The sequence below is a fragment of the Sus scrofa genome, chromosome 14 (assembly GCF_054392235.1).
Source record: "Sus scrofa isolate SSC_HxYL_T2T_F1_AM1 chromosome 14, Sscrofa_HxYL_maternal_Yorkshire_Landrace_v2.0, whole genome shotgun sequence".
Lineage (NCBI taxonomy): Eukaryota > Metazoa > Chordata > Mammalia > Artiodactyla > Suidae > Sus > Sus scrofa.
Genome location: NC_139396.1, coordinates 57156497 through 57180212, shown reverse-complemented (window position 1 = coordinate 57180212; position 23716 = coordinate 57156497). Strand labels below are relative to the sequence as shown.

Sequence of the window (23716 nt, the reverse complement as noted above, 5' to 3'; positions counted from 1 at the left end):
AGAGACCTCAAAAAGTTGATTTTGACAATTTTTGATAGTGCTCTCATTGCTTTTATGGAAAAGCAGGATTTCAGAGACACTTTCTCTCCCATTCTGGAAATGCTTCTATGCATATATAAAACTGTACAACTTGCTTTGTTTTCTCATAATTGCCTTTTTATATGTATGCTGAGACTTAATTTATTCATGTTAATTGCTGAATAGTATTCTACTTTGTAAATAAACTACCATTTACTAATCTATACTCTTAGTAAGACACAGTTATTGTTTTCCAATTTTTGTTCTTTTTTTTTTTTGTCTTCTTAGCTTTTCTAGGTTTGCACCCATGGCATGTGGAGGTTCCCAGGCGGGGTCTAATTGGAGCTGTAGCTGCTGACCTATGCCAGAGCTACAGCAATGCAGGATCCGAGCCGTGTCTGCGACTTACACCACAGCTCATGGCAACATCAGATCCTTAACCCACTGAGCGAGGCCAGGGATCTAACCTGCATCCTCATGGATACCAATCAGGTTCATTAACCACTGAGCCACAACAGGAACTCCCCAAGTTTTGTTGTTAATGATAACAAACATAAATATTTTGTGCATGTCTGTGTAGACACATGAGAGTTTCCTCTAGAGCATACATGTAGAAATGTGTTTGCTGTGGCAGAGGGTATGTACATCTTTAGTTTTAATTGATATTTCCAAATTTCTAATCCACAGAAATTGCTAACCCACCAGCAACAAATAAGAGTTCTAATTTCATCACATGCTTGCTGCTCTTAAAATCATATTTTGTTTATTTTTGAGAATCTAATAGGTATGAAATGATATCTCATTGTTTCTTAATTTGCATTTGGAGGGTATTTTGTAATATCAGCCAAGGCTACAAAGAAGATAAACACTTTTTCAGCCTGGTAAGTTGTAGAAAAGCCAATGAGAATTGTATTCCTAGTAAAAAATATACCTTTTAGCTATTCCCACTGAGACCAGACTCTAATGACTACCTCTGCGTCCTCCTTCTGCAGCTGCAGATCTTTTCTTGGTTGAACTTCAGATGAAACCATAGCCTCAGCTGACCTCTTGACTGCAGTGAGGGATGTTAAGCAGAGGGCCAAGATAAGCCTTGCTTGGACTCTGGATTCACAAAAACTGTGAGATAATAAATATGTGTTGTTTGAAGCCTTTAAACTATGGGAATATTGTTAGGCAGCCATAGATAACTAATCTAGGAGAAAAGGATTGATTGCTAACCTTTGAGTTCTACGCGTCTCTTTTCCTGGGTTTGGGCTCCACTGCATTAGACAGTGGAGGGCCTGGGTCCCAAAGAGCATCATCTATTTACTTTCTGTCCCCTGCAGGCAGGGGCCATGACTATAATCTCAGTGCCCTGCACAGTGTGCGGCATAGCATAAGTGATCCATCATTATGCGTCTAATTCTAAATTGATGAGTGAGCTCCAAGGCCCCTCAGAGGACTGGGGAAACCCAGCTGCCAAACACAAAGAGTCAGGCCTGAAGACCCTCAGGGAAAGGGTCAGGGTCTGGGGCTGAAATAGCCCCTTTGCCTCCTTTTACGAGGACCAACTAGGGAGCCCCACTGGAAGTGTGGGCATGACCCAGACAATGACACAGTGACCATGGGTCATGAGGGAGGCTCAGGCAGTACAGGACAGCGGTTAATGCAAAGGCTCCAGAACCCATCGGATTTGGCCCAAGATCCTGACTCAAACCCTTACTGATTCCCTTTCTTTGCTAAGCCTCGATTTCTCATCTGTAAAATAGGGTTAACAATGGTGACTATGTTGCAGGTTTGTTGCGAGGATTCGTGAACACATGCAAAATTTTTAGCACATAATAAATGCTCAGCTAAAGATCTCATGGGAAATATATTTGAATGGATCACTTACGTGCAGGCTGTGAGCCCCTGGCAACTAAAATTGTGTAGACTGGAGCCCAGTTTTCTTTTCCCGGGGCCACAAGAAGCTAGCTCCACCCAACATATGCCAAGGAGAGGGGGAAGCTTGGAGCGGGGGCTGGGGAGGTGGGATGAAACAATGCTATCTAAGAAGAGATCAGTTCCTCTTTCTCCTTCTTAAGGAAGAACTGCTGCACAGACACAGAGAGATCCTGGAGACAGGACCAGTCTGACACGTAAACAGAGTAGCAGTCATGCAATGGAGATGATTGAAGGGGCAGAGAGAATGGCCCACCTCATCCCCAAATCCCCCACAGGCCAGTCACTGCATCTGAGATCTCCACCATTCAATCTGCTCCCAAAGGTCCCAGGAAATGTGATCCGTCAACTTATTTACACTCATCCAACATCTCTTTAGTGCCTACTGCATACAGACCATTGTGGGAGGAAGATTCACTCATGTTTGGGAATTTACAAGGTACTTGAACAGTTAATTTGATCATCATGGTAATGCTATGAAGTAGGTATTTATGATTCTCCCCATTTTGTAGAAGAGTAAACTGAGCCCCCATGAGGTTAAGGGTTAAGGGACTTTTTGCAAGTCAAGCATGTAGTAAGTAGTAGAGCCAGAAAGCAAGCAACTTTGTCTGCCTCCAAGTTCTCGGTGTTTTGTTTTTGTTTTGTCATGCCCACTGCTCTCAAGAAGTTTACAGAAAACAGACAAGTCAGCCAATTGAGAAAATAGTCAAGGGCTTTCAAACTTGGATCCCTGGTGCTCTAGGGGTCCATTGGGTGCTGGGAAGTGGGAGAGGGTTGACAGGTGGGTGGCACTGGGCCTTGGGCTCCCTAGACATGGCGACCATATCTTCTACCCTTTCTTCTGTCTCTGGAGCTACAAGCTGTTTGATTTTCCAGGAGAGATAATACAGTAGGAAAACCAAACAAGACTGTCTTGAATACCTATTGTGCATCATGCCTGGGGTGGTGGGGGTGGGGTGGGGGGAGCCACTTTGGGGAGTTTAAGGGGAGCTTATAGAACAACCCACTTGTGAAAACTTGAAAAGCAATAAAAAATTAAATAACAGCTCAATTCAGCAACAGATGAGTTGTCCCACAGCCACATCTGGTTCCCTAATTAATTGCTTCAGCAGTGACTTGGGTGGTCAAGAAAGAGCCAGGATCTGTTTAGCTCAGTAACCCAGCACCGCCCATCATCAGCACAAGGAGCTGGAGCCTGGAGCGATGAAACCCCAGCCGGCCGGGCAGGTTGGGACGGGAGGAGACAGGAAGAAAGGGACTCTGTGGGAGGTGGTGAGGACTGGTGAAGCCTCTCAGAATGGGAGGACAGCACCAAAAGCCGGGTACCTCTCCACAGTGACTGCAGGTCTGCTCGCCCTCAATGAGAACTCACCCCTTGGAAAGCTCTGCCATCCCTTCGGCACCTCCTGAAGCAGCCCCTGCTACTGGCTTGCCCACTGGACCCTGCTGGACAGAGACCAAACACCAGTCGGTCCTGCAGGCTGAGTGGAAACCCCTGCCCTTGCCTCTCTGGAACTGAAATACATGGATGATAACAGCCACCTGACGGGGCTGCCTAGATAGTGAACTGGATACTGCATAGCCTTTATGAGCTGGCATCATTAGTTGCTGGCACATGGCAAGTTCTCAATAAATGTTATTGGCTACTCTCTGCAGCTACATTTAACATGGGCAACCTGGGAACAAGCTGGTCTTGGTTTTTACTCACTCACTTAACAAGCATTTAATGGGCACCTACTCTGTGCCAGGTACTGTGCTGGGAGCTGAGGCCAGAGATTGAGAAGTTCATTTTCCTTAAGTAGCTCCTGGTCTACTGGGGAGGCGGAGAGCAGACAATCCCAGTTCGGTTAAGAACTGGAACATCTGCTTGGTAACAATGAGTCTAGTTCACACTTATTGAGTGCTTGGCATGTACCAGTTATAATGCACTTTACATGCATTATTATCTCATGTGATCTCTATGAGGCAGGATTTGATCCTTCCTTTTCCAGATTGGGAAGTTGAGGCTCTGAAAGGCCAGGTCTTCAGCCAAGGACACGTGACCCAAAGGTGGCATAAAGCCTTAGTTATTATTGATTTTTTTTGGGGGGGGAGGGGTCTTTTTAGGGCCATACCAGCAGCATATGGAGGTTCCCCATATGCTAGGGGTCGAATCAGAGCTGTAGTTGCTGGCCTACACCACAGCCACAGCAATGCAGGATCTGGGCCACGTCTGCAAACTACACCACAGCTCACGGCAATGCTGGATCCTTAACCCACTGAACGAGGCCAGGGATCGAACCCACATCCTCATGGATATTAGTTTCGTTACCACTGAACCGCGACAGGAGCCCCAGCTATTATTGATTATTATAGCAGTCCTTGCTTTTGCGTGGTTCTGATACGCATGAACTTCAGTTACCAAGTTTAAAACAATAACACTAGCTGCTCCTCCCCAACATGGTTCAAATTTCACTGATCATGGCATAGTAAGTGTGAGTGATTGCCCAAAGTACAAACTTTGCTGCTAGCTCTTCAGTCCCCAGATCACTGTGTAAATAACTGATGTGTGTCACAGTCAGTGACACATCACGTCACTTCTTTCCAAGTCTGTTGGTGACTGGTCACTGAGCATCTGCCATTCAGTTCATATATATGGACAGCTGAGTGTGTACCTGCGTTGCCTCCCTGTCTCTCAGTGATAACCGGCGTGACATTTTGCACAAATAGATAATACAAAGAAAGGACTGGTCAACAAAGATGAAAGTGCAGGGCAGCAAAAACATGAAAGAGTAAAGCTGGAAATGAGATTTAAATCAAACTTCAGAGGGGTTTGTCATTGGAGAACACCAGGAGTTGGGGTTCTCTCTCCAGAGAGAAAGAAATAATAGAAGATGACATGTCAGGTACAACATACAGATATGAAATATATGCTCTCAATAGACAGACAGACAGATAGATAGATAGATAGATAGATAGATAGATAGATAGATAGATAGAGTGGTAGATAGATAGAGTGGTAGATAGGTGGACAGACAGATAGAGAGATGGATGGATGGACAGATAGATAAAGGAGTAAGTCCAAACAGGGTATGCTGGTAGGCTGGAGACAGAGTTGATGCTGCAGCTTGAGTCTAAAAGCCATTTTCTAGCAGAATTCTCTCTTCCTTGGGGAAGCTCAGTCTTTTTATATTAAGGCCTTCGACTGATTGGGTGAGGCCCACCCACATTAAGGCCGGTGATCTGCTTTACTCAAAGTCCACAGTCTAAATATTAATCGCATCTGAAAAATACCTTCACAAAAGTACCTGAATGTTTGACCAAATACCTGGGTACCCTGGCCCAACCAAATTGCCATAACATTAACCTTGAGAAGATTATACGTTTATAGAACAAATAGATGATCACAGGAATGTTGACACTGTCTCCATTTAAGAGGCTCTAGATCTGCTGCCAGAGGAAGATAGATTTACTGACATAAAGAGGGAAGTGGTTGGGAGTTTCTGTGGTGGCTCAGTGGTTAATGAATCTGACTAGGAACCATGAGGTTGCAGGTTTGATCCCTGGCTTTGCTCAATGGGTTAAGGATCCGGCGCTGCCATGAGCTGTGGTGTAGGAGGCAGATGTAGCTCGGATCCCGCGTTTCTGTGGCTCTGGTGTAGGCTGGTGGTTATAGCTCTGGTTAGACCCCTAGCCTGGGAACCTCCATGTGCCACGGGAGCGGCTCTAGAAAAGGCAAAAAGACAAAAAAAAAAAAAAAAAAAAAAAAGAGGGAAGTGGTTGTGACGAAAAGGATGAAGATATCTCAGAGGAAGTGAGGCCGGCAGGAACTCGGAGATATTTCATGACATTGAAAGCACAAAGGATAAAATGTTGGAAACTGATCCGAACTTAGAAAGGAAGACGACAATTTGCCAAGGCATATAAAAGATACTCTCTCTGTATTATTAGTTAGCCAGAAGAAGAAGGCAAGCGCTATTCAAACTACGCTCGATAATTTTTACACATGGAAATACAACACTTCAGTTCTCAGTGTTTCCAGTGGCCTAAAGTATACTAAATACATGTGAGTTTTACTAGTTTTTCATTTCCTTAAACATTTATAACTGACAGTGAGAGAGTTTTCAATGTTTTGACAAAAATGTTAAAGGTCACAGAATAATCTTATTTTATCGCATTGATTTTTAAGCTAGTTCTGCACAATTTCAGCTTGCACGTTCTCTGCAGTCTGCACAACCATGCAAAGCAAGGACTGTCTGCTTTATTTGTAACATCACCATCATCATGATCATCAGCTTCACCATCATCTCCACCAGGCGGGCCTGGCAAACGCCCGGGATGCCGGGCCAGGTGTCAAGTTCCTTTTGACACATTTTCTGACTCTGGACAGGGGGGCCTCATGCAAAATCCCATGCTCCGGCCAACCTCATCCTCCCTCTGCAGGGGTTTTGGGATTCTCTACAGCCTCAGGAAGTTCCCAAGGAGGAGAGCTCAGTTTACACACCAATAAAAATAACTCAGGGGTGATAAATGTCTCCAGGACAAGCCGCCCTTACGCAACCTGCCTTGATTTCAAAAGCCCCACATGGCACCAGGATACAACTCGGACTGCGATGGACACCCTGGCTGACAGCACAGGGACGCCCTCCCTGTGGGCACAATGTCTGGGGACAAGTGACTCTGGCAGATGTGGGGTGATTCATTCACAACACAAGGCACACAGAAATAGCACATCAATTGATTGGCTTAAATACTGATATTTCTTGTTTGCTTTCTATTTTTGGTAAGGTATGTAAGTAATAGATGGTCTTAGAAGAAAACTCAAAATACAACATAGGCCAAAAGGAAAAAAAAAAATCAAAACCACCCATAGCACAAGCACCAAAGAGCACGGCTCTTGCCTTTCACCCCTTCAGAGTTTTATGGAAGCTCTGTACCAAGAGCACAGGGTTCAGAACTTCAGGACACAGACTCTGGAGCCACTGAGTAAGATTGCTGCATACATAGAGGGTTTCTGTTTTCTCTCCACTACAAAAAGAAGGCAAGAGGAAACCACAAGTCTGTTCTCTATGTCCATGAATTTGCTTCTGTTCCGTAGATAGGTTCATTTGTGCCATATTTTCAATTCCATGTATAAGTGATATCATATGGTATTTGTCTTTCTCTTTCTGACTTCACTTAATATGAAAATCTTGAGTTCTATCCATGTTGTTGCAAATGGCATTATTTTGTTCTTTTTATGGCTGAGTAATATTCTGGGGGAGCAGGAGGGAGTGGGATAGACTGGGAGTTTGAGGTTACTAGATGCAAACTATTGCATTTGGAGTGGATAAGCAATGAGATCTTGCTGTATAGCACAGGGAACTATATCTAAGCACTTATGGAGGAACACAATAGAAGATAGTATGAGAAAAAGAATGTGTATGTATATATATGTATAATTCGGTCACTTTGCTGTACAGCAAAAATTGACAGAACATTGTAAATCAACTATAATAAAAAAATTTTAAAAATAAACAAAACAAAAAAAGAAGGCAAGAGGAAGCCCTTGTGGATTAAGTCTTTGTGTACATCCTTTGTTTTTTCTTTAGGATAAATTCTTGGGAGTGCAACTTCAGTGTCAAAGAGGCCACACATTTGTTCATTCCTTTGCCAGTCAGGAAACTGTTTAAAATGGGCTACCTGGGATTTCTGCTCAAATGGGAACTGGCAGCCTAACCCACCATCAGAGAGGGGAGGCCCAGGAGGGCTAAGTCTCTCATCTAGGGCCCATGATACCTGTCAGCTCCATGAGGGCAGGGATGGTGTCTGCCCTGCTCACTGCTGTGTCCCTGCTTCCCCAATGACTGAATCAACTCAGAAGAAGAACCAGAATTTTCTAGAACCAACTGGAGCCCTGAAGCCTCCACGTGCTTCTGCTAATCGCTCTCTTAGAGATACCATGCTGGATTCTTTCACCACACAGGCTTTGTTAGATTCTGTAATGAATAAAATATTAGCCAACACACTTCAAAGAGAAAAGGAGGGCGCGAGAAACCCCCCAGAAAAGGCACACAGGAACAAAGCAAGCCAGCTATGAGAGGCGAAAATAAATAAACGCATCATTTGTATTGTCATTTGATTGACACGTCTTGAATCATTTATGGCGAGCTCCACCTCTTTCTAATAATATGGAAATCGGGAACGTGTTGCTTTCAGTCATGATTATGAGTGAGTTTCAGAGAATGTTCTCAGGTGAGGGAGACAGATGTTGGTGGTGGCACAGCCATTGAGGTGCACAGTGATTTATGGGTTTCAGTGGGCAGCCACCATGGGTTTCCTGCAGTGTGGTAGCCTCTGATGTGTGGTCAGAGAGGAAAATGTTACTTGTCCTTATAAAAAATGATCACCCAGTCATCCAACATTCATCAAGCACCCACTATGCACCAAGCACTGTTTGAGTGCCAGGACTCTGCAGAACTCCTCATTCACTTTGCTGGGACAAAATGCTTCATGAACACCTACTGTGTGCTGAGTGCCATTCTGGATGCTGTGCCAATAGAAAGTCAACAAAAGATTCTGGAGAGCAAGACAGATGCAGAAACAAGTAGCCACCTCTCCACCTGAGTAGGGCTTATTCTTTTAAAATCATGTTTCCTGTGCATCAAGTACTTGGATTCTCCTGGAAGTCTTAGAGGCCACAGGCTTGAGGAGTCTTCTAGACTCAGACTGACCTGGCTTGGGCGCCTGACTCTGCCACTTACTGTGGAAAGTGACTCACCCTTCCCAGCCTCCTTTTCCTCATCTATAAAAGGGAGTGCTGCCAGATGAGATGCCTTGTTAGTATAAGTATATCCCAACTATTATATGGGGGTATACTTATACTATAAAATATTACTCACTGTTCCTCTGAAACTCCAGCTGGACTGAGTGTCTGTTGTTTTTGCTTTTCACTAAATTTGGCAATCCTAGAAGGGAAAACTGATGGTTTCTGATGGATGCCTCTCAAGGGTAGTCAATACTCTCAGTTACTCCCAGAGCAGCAGAGAGGGGGGCCACATTGGCCCTGTGAAGGGATTCTATGCAGGACACCAAGCGTATCCTTGAGTAAGTCCTTACTCTCCATCCCCAAGTCTTCACATCAGGCGGACTCCCAGGCCCATCAAATTTGCAGGTAGACAATCAAGGTTGCAGCTAAGAATCACAGACTGTCAGCTGAAAAGACCCTCAACAATTGCCTAATCCGATTCTCTGATTTTGTAGAGGCGGCCTGGAGAGATTTGGTCATTTGCTTAAGGCTGGGGTCACAAACTCCAATGCCACAGGGGTCAGCCATGAGAAAGTAATGCTGGCTAAGATGATAAGGAGTGGTGAGGACTGTGGCAAACTGGAGAGAAGGGAGCCCTCTAACAGGGCAGCAGCAGCAGGCTGTCTCCCACAGCTGTGAAAGATTGGGGACCCAGAGTGGTTGGCACCTCAACAATTCTCCCAAGAAGTTGGAAATCTGCCTGTGTGTTTCATGTGAAATCTCTCAGTTTTGAAATGTTGGCACCTAATTGGAAATTCTTAAGAAGAGTGTATGGGCCAAGGAAAATATGTCGGCAGGCCAGAGTGGACCCTGGGGTCACCACATGCAATCTCTGGCCTACGTCCCCACAGGACATTGGAAGTGCAGCCAGGGTTCCTGGGCCAATGCAGTTTGTATCTCGCCAGGAGAAGGCCACGACATGGGAGGAGGGAGATAGGAGTGGAAATATGGGGGGAACGGCTAGCGGCTCCTACCCAGAGCCTCCAAGGTGAGTCAGAGAGGGGAATCTCAGGCACCACTGTCATTTTGTTTTCATTGAGAAGGGACTCATAGAACATAAAGTGAACCATTGTAAAATGTATAATTCAGTGATATTTAGTACATTTGCAAGGTCGTGCGACCATGCTGATTGAGCTCTCAAACATTTTCATCACCCCCAAAAGGAAACTCCGTACCTGTTAAGCAATCACCTACCCCCCTCCCTCCAGCCCCTGACAACCACTGATCTGCTTTCTATCTCTATAGATTTGCCTATTCTGGACATTTCATGTAGATGGAAGCCTATGTGGCCTTTTGTGATGGGCTTGTTTCACGGAGAATCATGTCTTCAAAGTTCATCCATGTGGTAGCCTATGTCCTTCATTCCTGTTTATGGCTGTAATATTCCACTGTGTGGATGGACCACACCTTATCCATCCCTTGATGGATATCTGGGTATGTTTACCTTTCAGCTTCAGTAAATAGTCCCAAGGCTCTGTTTAGGAGGACGTAACCCTACCATGGTGTTTAGGGATATGGGGGCCTGACGGACCCATTATGTACAGCAGCGCACACTGCCTGGTGTGGAAAGTAACATGTCTTTTCTATCAAAGGAAATCTTGGTTACTCCATTTTGCTCCCGTTTCAGCTGAAACCATTTCCTGAGACACCCCTCCTCTTTCCCTCTTCTCCCAGTAACAATTTGTTTCAAATTAGCCAACCAGGAAGAATGTGTGCCCTGACCTGACCAATGGGAAGGGGACAGGTATATCACCTGTGTTAGGGATAAATGGGGAGGGTCTTTTCTTCTTTGCGCTCGCTTTTTGAGTACCTGCGCCCTTCTGCAGAAGTAAAGAGCTTTGTCGAGATCTCCCCGTGTTCATGTGTCTCATTTTCCGACACTGACGATCTGAGCCATCTCCCTGACACTGGTGCCCAGGAAAATGTCTTCATTTCTTTGAAAATCAGAAGTAAAAAAACCCTGGCTTTCAGAGTTGAAGAAAATGTTTTCATTTTGCATTTGGCCTGGATAATATTTGTCTTTATACCAAAGCAGCCATAAAATATAATTATGGAGGAAGGAATCCACAAAGGCAAGTGACAAGGGCACACAAAAGTAGCCCTGCAGGGACACAGAAAAACCAAGGACCCGGAATTAGAGAAACCAAAAGGGGAACCATTTTTCCCCAACTCACTGGTCTGAGAGTGGACACCCAAGGGCCAGGTTCTTTGTCCTGTTCAATGTGGCCTCCCCTACTGCGAAAACAGGGCCTGGCACACAGTGGGTATGCAATAATTTTTTTTTTTTTTTTTTTTTTTTTTGCTTTTTAGGGCCGCCCTCAAGGCATAAGGAGGTTCCCAGGCTAGAGGTCCAATCAGAACTACAGCCACCGGCCTACATCACAGCCACAACAACGCAGGATCTGAGCTGCGCCTGCGACCTACACCATAGCTCACGGCAACTGCAGACCCTTAACCTGCTGAGTGAGGCCAGGGATGGAACCCGCATCCTCATGGATCCTATTTGGACTTGTTAACTGCTGAGCCATGAAGGGAACTCCTCAACAAATACTTTTTGAAAGGATTAATTAACCTAAGATGAGTCACCGAGCTTCTCTGTGCCTTGATTTCCTTATCCAAGACATGGGAAAAGAAGCTTTATCTCCAAGGGGGGCTGGGAGGGTGAGAGGTCTGTGCCCGGTGCCAGGAAGGGAGAAGGCCTTCAAGATCTACTTCCTTCCCTTTGTTTTCTCAGCAGGGTGGGGGCAGGGTGACGTTGATAGCCGCCTTAGGAGAAGCAAATTTCCATCAAACCCGAGGTGCATTTGCTCTTGTCTCTCTGAGCAAATACATCAGATATTTCGACATCTTGGCGGAGGATCCCAGGGTCTGGGGAGAGGGGGTGATTAGCAGACAAAACCACAAAGAAAAACGGCAAGGAAAATGATGCCAGAGAGAAACAAGTAGTGACAGGGAAGGGCCAGGGAGTGAGTGTGTGTGTGTGTGTCTGTGCGTGGATGTGTGTTCATGTGCGTGTGTGTACGTGAATGTCTATAAATGGGTTGTGTGTGTCTGTGTGAGAATTGTGTGGTGCACATGTGCACGTGTATGTGAGCACGTGTGCACGTGCGCACGGTAGGTAGAAGCGGTGGAAGGGAAGGGGTGGGGGAGGCAGAGAAAAGCAGCCCTGAGATCACAGACGCGGGAATTCTGCTTTAAGTCAGGGCGAGGCTGCGTGTTCCTAGAGGCGGGCAGCAGGGTGGGGTCTGAGGGCGGGGAAATGACCATATCTGGGTTTTGTCTTGATACAAGGAAATTCTTTGCCCAAGGCAACAGTCCCCCCCTGGGGTGTGCCCTCCTCTGTGGGTGACTAAGAACTCCAGAGAGCCCGGCATCCTCTTCAAACCCAATTTGCATTAGAAATCAATGTGGGCTCTTTTTTTTTTTTTCCTCCCTTGGAGCCCTGAGATGCCAAGACCCTCGAGCAAGTAATAATGATGCTTTTTCAGACCAGGACTTCAAACTGCTTAACTGTGATTAGTCTCCTTTTAAACACAGGAAAACCAGGGTGACTTGAAGGAATCCACTGACAGGTCAAAGGGAGGCTCATGGAAACCTCAGCCCCATGCTGGGTCCCACTTACCTGGGGGCTGCGGCACAAGGAGGCCCTGCTGGTTTCTGGACAGAAGTAAATTGAGTCTCTTATTGATGTCCCCAGGCCAAAATTCTGCAAGCCAAGGAGGCAGGGTACTGTTAGATTATTCAGAAGACCTTTCTGTGGTCAGCTCGGTCCAGAAGCATCCATGTGTCACGGAATAAGAGGCAGTTTGTTGGTCAGAATAATGTTTGAGTCCTGCGAGAGTGACCTCAGTTTTCTCATCTGTGAAATGGGGATAGTGTGATTCAGCATAGAGTTCATTGTTTGAGGACGAAGTAGACTTGGAAAAGTTTAGCGCAGCGAATGGTACAGACCCAAGAAATGGTAATCATTAGATTCAAAATACCACCATCTTTCCATGAAAAGACTATTTCCCCAGCAATGGAGATCCTGGGACTCTCAGTGCTCAAAGATCTGAGGGGGCTAAGAAAACTCACCCCACCCTCCTGAACCCTCCAGATCATGGTTGCTGAGAAATGAGATCAACTCCACAAAAACAGCAAAAATATTTCCTGATAAGAAGTCACTGTCTCCTGGCTTCCCGGGGAGCCTTGGTTATGCAGGCTGAAGAGGTTCTAAGAAACCCCATATCAAGAATGTTTGACTTCAAGGAGTTCCCATTGTGGCTCAGTGGTTAACAAATCCGACCTAGGAACCATGAGGTTGCTGGTTCGATCCCTGGCCTTGCTCAGTGGGTTAAGGATCTGGCATTGCCGTGAGCTGTGGTGTAGGTCACAGACACGGCTCGGATCCCGCGTTGCTGTGGCTCTGGCGTAGGCCAGCAGCTACAGCTCCAATTTGACCCCTAGCCTGGGAACCTCCATATGCCACAGGAAGCGGCCCTAGAAAAGGCAAAAAGACAGAAGAAAAAAAAAAAAAAAAGAATGTTTGACTTCAAGATTGAACTTTTAAAAATTTACTCCCTGAGAGATCTGGACTAAGGCTGAGTGTCCAAAGATACCCAAGTAGATGACTCGTGTGGCAGGAACAGGTGTCCTGGAAAGGGGCTGGATTTGGAGGGAACCCCAGAGTTCTACAGACCTGGGTTCAAATCCCACCTCTGCTGTGTTTCAGCCGTGTGGGCTTGAGAGAACTGTGCTGTAGTAATACACTCTCTTGGGTTGACAAGTGTCTGATGGCAGGCCCATAGTAGGAGATCCAAAATGGCGGCTCTGTTGGTTGGATCAATTCAATCAGTGAATGGCCTGGCTTGAGACCATCAGAATGATTCTCTATGTGAGTCAGGGGTTGGTCCAAGTCACAGACATTTATGAAGAACCTGTTATGTGCCAGATCCTGGGAACTCAGTGGGAAAGGAGATAGACCCCTGTCTAGGGATGAAGGATGCCACTGAGTGGCAGTGACATATACAGTCTGATCACCATGCTTCTCCTGAGAGATGCTCACTCAAGCAAAGGGTGACATGCTCCTTGCAGGTGCTTCCCATGCACCTGGGAGGGTGGGTCCAACCACACATTCTTGGAACTGTTGTGGTGTTCCCCAGAGGCACACGGTGACGGCAGAGGGCTTTCTAGTTTTAGACAGACAAACAAGAACAGAAGAAGAAAAACGCGGCCAAGCTGTCAGGTGGGGGGAGGGTGTCCCTGGGTGGTGAACCTTGTTTCAGAAGACTGGTGTGCAGCCCAGTTCCATAGGAGCCTCTCTGAGGTCAAACGACTTACCCAGCATCACACGAGATTGACATGAGGTCTCCAGGCCACCAGCTACCAGCCAAGAAGCCCCCGGGGGGTTGTTTGCTGATAAGAATGGGTCTTTCCCCCCTCTATGTCCAACCTGCAGCTGCAGAGGCCCGCAGGGTTGGTTGAGGACAGGTGCCTGAGGAAAAGGAAGGTGGAGTGGATGGTGCTGGGCATCTAGCCTCGGGTCTTTGGGCCCAGTGAGAGTTGTCTTTGGGGCCTGGAAGCAGCCTGGTCCTACAGCTTCCCTCTTCCCTTCCCGGCACAAATGAAGTTAGGACAGAGAAGGACAGGGCATGTGTGAGCAGCCTGCCCTGCCTCTCCTAGGCCCTGGCATGAAAGCTCACCTTGCCCAAGTACCTGTTTTAGTCTCCTTGGGCTGCTGTAACTGAATGGTTTCAACTCTAGGAATCTGTTCTCACAGTTGTGGAAGTGCTGTCAGGGCCACGCTCCCTCCCAAGTCTCTACAGGAGGGTCTCCCCTTGCCTCTTCTGGCTTCTGGTGGTCACCTGCAATCCTTGGCTTTCCTTGGCTCTGTAGATGCATCACCCCGGACTCTGCCTCCACCTTCCCATCCCTGCCTTCCCTGTGGCCTCAGCGTCATAATCTCCTACAAGGACATCAGGTTAGATGAGGATCCACCCTCCTCCAGGCTGAGCTCATCTTAACTGATCACAAATGCAAAAACTATTGCCACCTAAGGTCACATTCACAGGTTTGAGGTGAAAATGAATTGGGAGGACACTATTCATCCCTGGTCAACACTCAAGCATTGGATTCATGTAGTCCTGGGTTCAGATCCTGGCTTTATGCTTACAGGTTGTGGACTCAGGTATACCAAATCTCGCTTGGCCTCTGTTTGAACATAAGAAAAATGAGGGTATGTGCATGCCCAGTAGGGCTGCTGTAAAGATTTGAACAAATGTACCGTGTTCACATAGTAGGCCTCACAAAACAGAAGAGGTCTTTATTACTGTAGGACTATGTCTCGGATGTCCCCATCCCCCACAACTGGGGTAAAGTTCTGGCTCCAGGTTTTCTACCCCAACCCACAGCAGCACCCGCTGCACCTGCTGGGAACAAGGAACTGAGGTGTGGGTGCATGTGCAGCCTCCTGCGCTCACCACCAGCACCCCTCCCTGGTGCACCTGCCTGTCTTCTAGGCAGAGGTCAGGATGTGGCAAGCACGTGTCCAGGGGAAGCCAAAGGGACAGCATGGTATGATTCCAGCAGGGAAACTTGCACAGGATTGCTTCTGTTGTTTCCAAGTTCCAGACTCCAGGCGGAGCGGGCAGAAGTGAGGATGTGTCTTCAGACAGGAAGCCTCACTCCCAGGATGTGGTTGGAGTCTGGAGCTGTGCTCAAACAGCTGTGTGGGCATTATAAATCTCTCTCCTGGAGATGAGGCACCGAGGCTCTGATGTGTGCCACTGATGGTAAATCTGTCAGCACCCACAGTGCAAGACCTGGACTCTGAGAGCATCAAGGTGAGGCAGTCTGCCTCCCTCAAGCCTATTAATTGCACCTGCAATCTATTCCTCTCCAGATGTGGAGAGCTGTCTCCTTCTTCATTGAAAGTATCAAGAGAATTTTATCTGCAAAGCAGACTGTGCTTCAGATCCAATCTATATGCCTCTGCATCCATGCTCTCACCCGAAAACTTTCTGCCAGGAGGGACCCTTTTCTTCAAGACCCTAGATGATTTGGATGAGTTTAGGCCCGATGGTGTCTGTTGGGTACTGTGGAGGATTGAGTATTGTTTTTTGGTGCAGTTTATCTTTAAATCTTCACTTTAAAAAAGTGGTCATTAGCATTATTTTGATTTAGAGGATGGGAAATCAGAAGTTCAGGTCCTTGATTTCTCACCTCATATGACTTTGAACAATCCTTTCATCTCTCTTAGATTGCTCATTGTAGAAAGATGATGATAAAATCTTATTAGCTGGATACAAGTATGAAATGAGATACTCCATGGCTTTCAGAGATTTAGTTGAAAAAAAAAAAAACTGTGGTTACTGCTGATAAATCAACTTCTCAAAAAACAAGCAGTTCTGATTCGTAGCACTTGCCATTTTCCATGGTGTAAAATATTCCCATCGCCACTGATTTTAAGTTACCAACATGACATTGCTGAATGAGGAGTTGGAAAGAGGAATGAACCATTGGTTCTCCTGAGCTGAGCTGAGCCCACTCCTTCATAGTCTTGAAGACAAAAGACACAAACTCCGGCTAATTTTATCACAAAAGAAATGCACCCAAAGGATATAGGGTAGCTTGCAGAATTTCCAGGTGGTAAATTAAACTTGGAGTTTGTACAGCCAGGAGTTACACTCCAACTCATCCAAGAAGCTGGCCAATAGTGAAGATGCTGCTACTGTCCCCTCTGGCATAGATACAGTAATATGCCCTGTCATCACCAGCAATTCGGGACACTGGTCAATGTCACTAAAACGGAAACCACTGATATCTCTGAAAACACCACATTGCTGCCGCTAATGCCATCCTCACTAGCATGGAGAAGGCACAGGAGAGGTGTGGTCCCTGCTTCCTCCCTTTATGAACTTCATTTACTCTAGGAAAGTACATCTGATTGGTAGAGCCCAATCACATGTCTGTGCCTAGCTGCAAGTGAAGCTGGGAAGTGAATATATTAGTTTCCTATGGCTGCTCTAACACCAACCAGGTGGTTTAAAACCACAGAAGTTTGTTCTCTCACAAAGGCCTGAAGTCCAAAGTCCAGGTATCAGCAGGGCTGCCCTTCCTCTGGAAGTTCTATGTAAGAATGCTTCCTTGCCTCTTCTGACTTCCAGGGTCTGTAACCATTTCTTATTGCTGCATCACTCTAGTCTCTGCTTCTGTTTCACATGTCCTTCTTTTCTCTCTGTGTCTCTCCTCTGTGTGTCTCATTAGGATATTTGCCCCTGGATTGGGGGCCCACTTGGATAATCTGCAAAGATCTCATCTCGAGAGCCTTAATTACTTCTGCAAAGATTCTTTTACCAAATAAGGTCACATTCATAGGTTCTGGGGTTTAGGACGTGCACTTATCTTTTGGGGCCACCATTCAACTCACTGCAGTGAGTATCTGTTTTAGGTTCTAAGGTAGGATGTGAGCTCTGACTCATTAGATGGGAGTTTCCTGCATTAGAAGAAGGGGCCTAGAGGCTGGGCAGTCAGGAAAACATCCAATGTCTTCTAGAACTGGAGTCACAGTATTTTTTTTTCTGTAAAGAGTGAGGGGGTAAATATTTTTGGCTGTGAGGGTCACACAGTCAACTACTCAACCCTGCCCTTGTAACATGGAAATAGCCATAGACATTCTGTAAACAAATGGGGATGGCTGTGTTCTAAAAAACTATTTACAAAAGCAGGTGTCTTCCAGATTTGGCCCAAGGGCTGTAGATTGCTGACCCCTATTCTAGGACATGAAGGAAGCCAGCATGTTCTATAACATGGAGGAGTGCCCAGTAGGTGCTGATTGAATCTTCAGTCCTCAATGTGTTTGAAATGTATTGGACATGGAAGACAGAGCCAGGGTAGAAATTAATAAACAATTAAACTCATCATTAATGCCCTGTGACCCAGAAGGTGAAGAACTGTAGGGTCTAGACCATGCCTCCCCCAATCAAGTTTGTGAGGTAAGTTTGGCTTCTTTAGAGCCAAGAGCCAAGATGCCCTGAATGTGGGTTCCGGTTTCACAGCTAGAAACAGCAGCTCTGACCCAGCCAGAGACCCAGGTACCCAAGATTATAAGGAGGATCAGGGAAGAGTGTGGAGGGATTTACACAAATGAACCCCATCTGAGGAACAGTGGGGGCAGGAGCCTAGCATGTCCTGCTGGCAATGGAGAGGAGCCATCAACGGCCTTCATAAGGGTCGAATCACATGAAACCTCCTGGATGGTAAAACAGCACAGGTAACAGTGTCTGAAGGGCAAAAGGGCAATGCTGTTGCTTGTAGTAAAAAGAAAAAACAAACACATCAGCTTTGAAGGCTGACGGATCCGGGTCCAAGTCTCAGCTCCCCCAGTGACCCAATACACTAGCTGGCTAGGTCTCTCTACCTTTCTGAGCCTTAATTTCCTCATCTGTAAAATGAGAAGAATTAGATACATCTCACCAAATGGTTAGAAGGATTAAATGAGACAGTTTTCCTAAAAATGGTAGCACCCAGTGAATGCTCAGTAACTAACACTCAGCTAGTTCCCAACCAGTCTGTGAAATTAAACGTGAATTTTTGAAAGCCAGCATGCCGGAACGTATATGTCAAAATAAACGTGCTCCTTCAAAGGAGGCCTCAGGAAGTCCACACCTCGGCCAGCCAGGGGCGCAGCAGCTTTGGCACAGTATTTCGGGAGCTGGCTGATTAGACTTCAGTGCCTCGGCAGTTTGTCCTGACTTTCTTCAGCGGTCAGCAGGTCCTCGCTCTTGGAGAATGAACTTGCTTTCTGGATGGAGCCCAAAGTTAAGTGGAGCCAGGTCTGATGAACGAGGTAGGAGATGAAGCTGGCTAGGAACACTTTGGGTGAAAAAAGATCTGTGATTGCAAAATAATGAGCAGGGGTGACTTGTGTGGCTTGGAGCCTGGCTCTGAAGGAAATCCCCAGAGAGGAGTTCCAGAAGGGTTTTAAGCATTGGTAGCTTTGCTGGGATAAGTGAGCTAAGCCCCTGGAGAGGCCACTATGGCAGGGGAAACACTTGTTTGGGAGGGAAGTACTGCCGTGATTGAGGTCTTTGTATGTTACAGTTGTATCTTGTAGGATTCATTCATTCATATATTCATTCATTCATTCATTCATTCAACATTTGTTAAGCAGGAGACCCGATGGTGCTAGGCACTGGGTGTGACACCAATCATGACTCCATTCTTACCCTCATATTTACAGCTGTAAACAGATATTATTACAACCAGTATAAAGGAACGTCTAGACAATGCCACTGTGATCTTTGCAAATGGTGACTCTAGTGTTGTGCAGTGCACAACCTGTACAAAGGTACGTGGCAGGCTTGTTTGACTGGGAGAAAAAAATAAGGATGTAGGTTACACGTGTAGGGAGACACTTGATCTGGATCATTAAGGAGGTGAAGCTGTTTTCAAGGCAAAAGGGGTGGGGAAAGGGAAAACCAGACTCAGGAACAGTGTGTACCAAAGCACCAGGAGGAGAGCCAGGTGGGTTCAGAGAGTGCTGATACATCTGGTGGATTTAGGGAGGAGGCAGGCAAGCTGGGGGCAATGAGGCTGAGGGGACTGATTTCTAGAGAGTGAGTCAAGATCCCCCTGGGGTTTCTGGGGGAGTCAGAGAGGCCCCCCCGAATGTCAGACATTCCATTCCTCTGAGTTGGCCTCACAGCCTCTGCCTGAGGGAAAGATGCAAGAAAGCACATTAGCCTTGGTGTGGCACAGATCCGATCTGGATCCCCCCTCTGCAGCCTGTAGGCTGTGTGTCCTCCAGCCAACCACTTAACCTCTCTGAGCAGGAATTTCCTAATCTGCAAAATGGAGGTCACAGTAATGCTGGGGGTTGGGGGATTTGGGAAGATTTGAAGTCAGAGATACAATAGGTGTAAAAGTTATTTTCTTTCCTCTCCCAAGTTTTGAGCTCTGTCAACCTTTGTGTAGGGCACAGAACCCAATACTTACGGTGCTGACAGCACCAGCCCTCCAAAGGTTGAGCAGGTAGATGATTGTTTTCTTTTTGGAAAGTCTCTCCAGACGGGAGGCTCAAGTCTCTGCGTTTCCTCCATTAACATTAGCATTGGTGAGCACTTTCTCTGTGTTTAGCATTGTCCTTGCTCCTCAGTGCTTTTTTAAAATGCAAATCGGCCCCTTTGAGTCCCTAGTGCCTCAGGGTAAATGACTTTTATCAGCGTATTCCATCTACCCTGGAGTGGTAGGGTGGGACACAGAGAAATCAATTGGGGGTTGCACACCCGTGCTAAAAGGGAGGAGGTGGGGGCTAGCTGCCCCCTGTGCACCCCCCCCCCCCCCAGATATCAAGGAAGCTCCTGGGATTGAAATCCATAGGAAGAAGGAAAAGAGCCCCGAGGGCAAATTGAACCCCCTGCTCCACCCCAGCCCAGCCCACCCCCAGCCCCAGTACCAGCAGGCATCCAGCATTCACTAGTTCTGCTCTGCGTGCTGGGCTAGGACTGTAAACACCAGAGAGCCCTCAGGGACTCACGGTCTGGCCGGGAAACCACAAGAAACCACAAGGCACAGAGGCCAAGGTGATGCTGTAATGCTAACTGTGATAAACCACCTGTTCCTGAGTATTTACTGAGTCTGGCCTTGTGCTAAGAACCTTGTTACCTGTTATCTCCACCTTGAGGTGGCTCTAAAGCAACCACTCTTTGCAGATGAAGAAACTGTGGCTCAGAGGGGTGAAAAATGCCTTGCCCAAGGTCAGAAAGCTAGCAGGTGGCAGGGACTATAAAACCCAAGCTCTCCACTGCTGTGTTATTTGGCCAGAACTAGAAAATCTGCCCACATGTCTGAATTCAAGTAAGGGATTTCCCTCTGTTACCTTTCATTGCTTTTCTCTGCAGCATCTTGGAAACAAAACCCTCTGAGCCTCTATTGTCTCATTCATGAAGAGGGCTGCACCAGAAACCTCAGAAGTCCCATCTTAACCACAGGATTCTTCCCAAGACACCCATCTACTGCAGAGTCTCCCTGTGTGTGTGTGTGTGTGTGTGTGTGAGTCTAAGTTGGGAGAGAGAGAATATGAAATAAGAAATACAGCAGCGTAAAAATATGTATGAAATACAGCCTCCTTTTAAGAGCAAAATGTGGAATCATGCAAATCTCCCAAGTTAAAAAAAAAAAAAAAACAGACATCAGTAATTGCATCGTTTCAAAACCAAGTGGCTCAAGTGAAATTTAAATGGTGATGCACAGTTGCCATGTGTTAGAGACATTTTAATGGATATAAAGAGACAGGCTCACCACCCCTTTCAGGGGTATGCTTGGATTAGTTGAGGTGTTAATTATGTTAAGATCTTCAAGAATACATTCCTTTTAAAACTGGGAGCTCTCTCATGACTGTGCACGTGTATAAAAATATGCAGCCCATATAAATTACAGGTCCCCATATGGCTCCTCCTATGGACTTAGCTGCATGCAAAGAACTGTTGTCAAGCCATCAAACAGTAATCAAAACCTTACTGTATGGAGTCCAAACCTTGCAGCAACACTAAATGCAAGTTGTCCCCTCCTTTGTCCCACTCTCTCATCCCACATTCCTAATTCCTAAACTCCTAGACAGTTCCTCTCTCATTAGCTCTTAGCTTTGGGGGTGAAATCAGTTTCTCTGCAAAGTCCTCCCCAGCTTTCTCACTTGTCCCGTTACATGTCTGTACTGAATGGAGACTCTGTTGAGTCTGCAGGGCTGAGGACTTAGACCTGGGCTGGCAAGAACTCTTCAAGGAGAAAAGGAAGGAGGTAGAAACGTCAGCATTGGTAGTTGTAGAGTGCAATCTGTGATTACCCCTTGGTCTTATCTCTTTGCACTCTCCCTGGGCCCCACCTTGTCTTGCTGATGCCCTTCCTGGGTAGGGGTAATCCCCCTAGGCCTAGGCCGCCCCTCTGCCTGGCCTGCCCATCTGCTCCTTCTCCGGAGTCACCTCCTGCAGGGTCTCTTCTGTGGCCCTTCCCCAGGGCCCCAGGCACACTTAGCCACTCCTTCCTCTGGATTCCACCCTCTACACACCCACATTCTTGACAACCACCTGCAGGGGTTTTTAGGTCAGTTTTATCTTTAAGCTGTGAGCTCCCAGAGAGCAAGGACTAATATATTTTCATGCCTTGATCTATAGCATTGAGCTCCGCCGTACATAGTAGGTGTTCCATAGATATCACTACAAAACACACGCCCAAGAAAGGCTTCCAGAATCGCACAGAATTGAAAGGGAGAATGCAAATGAAACATTCCAAGCATAGGGCCCTATAGCCCTCTGGGAAAGGCCTGGCAAAGGCTGACTGCCCAGTTCCTCATTTGTAGCTCTCTTGTACATTCCGGGTAAGCAAGCTGGCACCTTTGGTGTGCTCTATCCCCACAGATGGCTGAGCAAACAAATCCCATTTCCCATGCTCCTTTGCAATTGGCGTGGCCCTGCTCCCATCCAAAGGCAGGATGATCTGCTGTCTCCTTGACTTATGCTGATCTACTCTCAGAATAAAATGCAGCAGAAGTGAGACTGGTCAGCTTCCAGCCCTCAGCCCTAAGAGGTCTTGAAGCTTCTATTTTCACCATGTCAAGAAGCCCAAGCTATCCTTCTGGAAAGGCCGCACCAAGGAAAACCAAGCCCCTCAGCTGAGAACCAATGCCAACTACTTGGATATCGTAGCCCCAGCCAAGATCCCAGCAGAGTGCTGCCATATATTTGAAGCCAGCTGACACGATGGGAAGAAGAAGAACTGCCCATATGGCCCCCTCCTAAATTCCTGATCGACAGAATCATGAGCAATACAATAGCTGTTATTTTAAGCCACTGTTCTGGGATGGTTTGTTACACATCAATACATAACTGATACAGTAAGTTTTTTCCGGAGTTCCCATTGTGGCTCAGAGGAAATGAACATCCATGAGGTTTAATCCCTGGCCTGGCTCAGTGGGTTAAGGATCTGGTGTTGCTGTGAGGTATGGTGAAGTTCGCAGACATGGCTTGGATACGGAGTTGCTGTGGATGTGGTATAAGCCAGCAGCTACAGCTCTGATACGACCTCTAGCCTGGGAACTTCCATATGCTGTAAGTGTGGCCTAAATAGACACACAAAAAAATAAAAATAGAAAGTTTTTTTCTGAATGACCAAAAAAATTAGTGGTGGGAGTTTCTGTGGCTTCTGAGCTAGGAGTTAGAGAGACTATGACTAGAATTCAAGCTTTTCTACTTGTGTTTGCTTGTTTTTAGCTTTAAAATATTGAAGGGTCCCTTAACCCAGTGATCAAAGTTAGCAGCACTAGACAAATTGACAAGGAGCACTGAGAAGAATGCAGGACATTTCTGTGATAATCCAGCCAAAAGTATATAACCTGAAAGTAATTATGAAGAAATATCTGACACACCCAAACCACGGGGCATTCTATAAAAACTGATCATGTCTCTTAAAAATCGTTAATGTCTTGAAAGACAAAGAAAGACCAAGGAACTCTTCTAGGTGAAAAAATGTTGAGAGATATGACAGCTGAAAGCTATATGGGATCCAGGGTTTCCTTCTGTTATAAAGGACATTACGGTACAAATGGCAAGTTCTGAATGAAGTTTCTAGATTAGTTAATGATTCTGTATCAGTGTTAATTTCCTAATTTTGGTGATTATTGTAAGATAGTATATTGTAAAGGACTGTCATTTGTTTTTAGGAAATACATGCTGAGGTAGTTAGAGGTAAAAGAGATGTTATACCTGCAGCTTAACTGTGAAATGGTTCTGGAAAAAAAAAAACATCTTTCTCTTCTGTGTATATCTATGTAGAGAGAAATAGAAAAAGGATAAAACAAATATGATAGTGGTTGCATTTGGGGAATCCAGGTGAAGGGTATATGGGAATTCTTTGTACAACTCTTGCAACTTTTTCTAAGTCTGAAATTATATTCAAGTAAGAATAATTAAAAAAAAAAAAAAAAGAAAGAAAGAAAGCAGCAAATTATGGTGTGTGTATGGTGGCCCCCAAAGAAGACAG

At 46.1% G+C, this 23716-nt stretch overlaps 1 protein-coding gene across 20 annotated transcripts in view; it reads right to left on the bottom strand.

Moving 5' to 3' along the window:
- SPRING1 (SREBF pathway regulator in golgi 1) overlaps positions 1-23716 on the bottom strand; it is a 356205-nt gene that overhangs the window by 107988 nt on the left and 224501 nt on the right. For 6 of the 20 annotated variants that reach the window (XM_084994208.1, XM_084994210.1, XM_013990340.3 and 3 more), the window contains exon 6: positions 12327-12410. The exons of 5 other annotated variants lie outside the window; for them this stretch is intronic. In XM_084994208.1, the coding sequence (XP_084850334.1) occupies positions 12327-12410 (84 nt within the window). Of the gene's footprint in view, positions 1-275; positions 3385-6658; positions 10806-10979; positions 12564-23716 lie in introns of those variants that run through there. 9 more of the 20 variants (XM_084994209.1, XM_084994211.1, XM_013990351.3 and 6 more) reach the window with 7 other exon arrangements.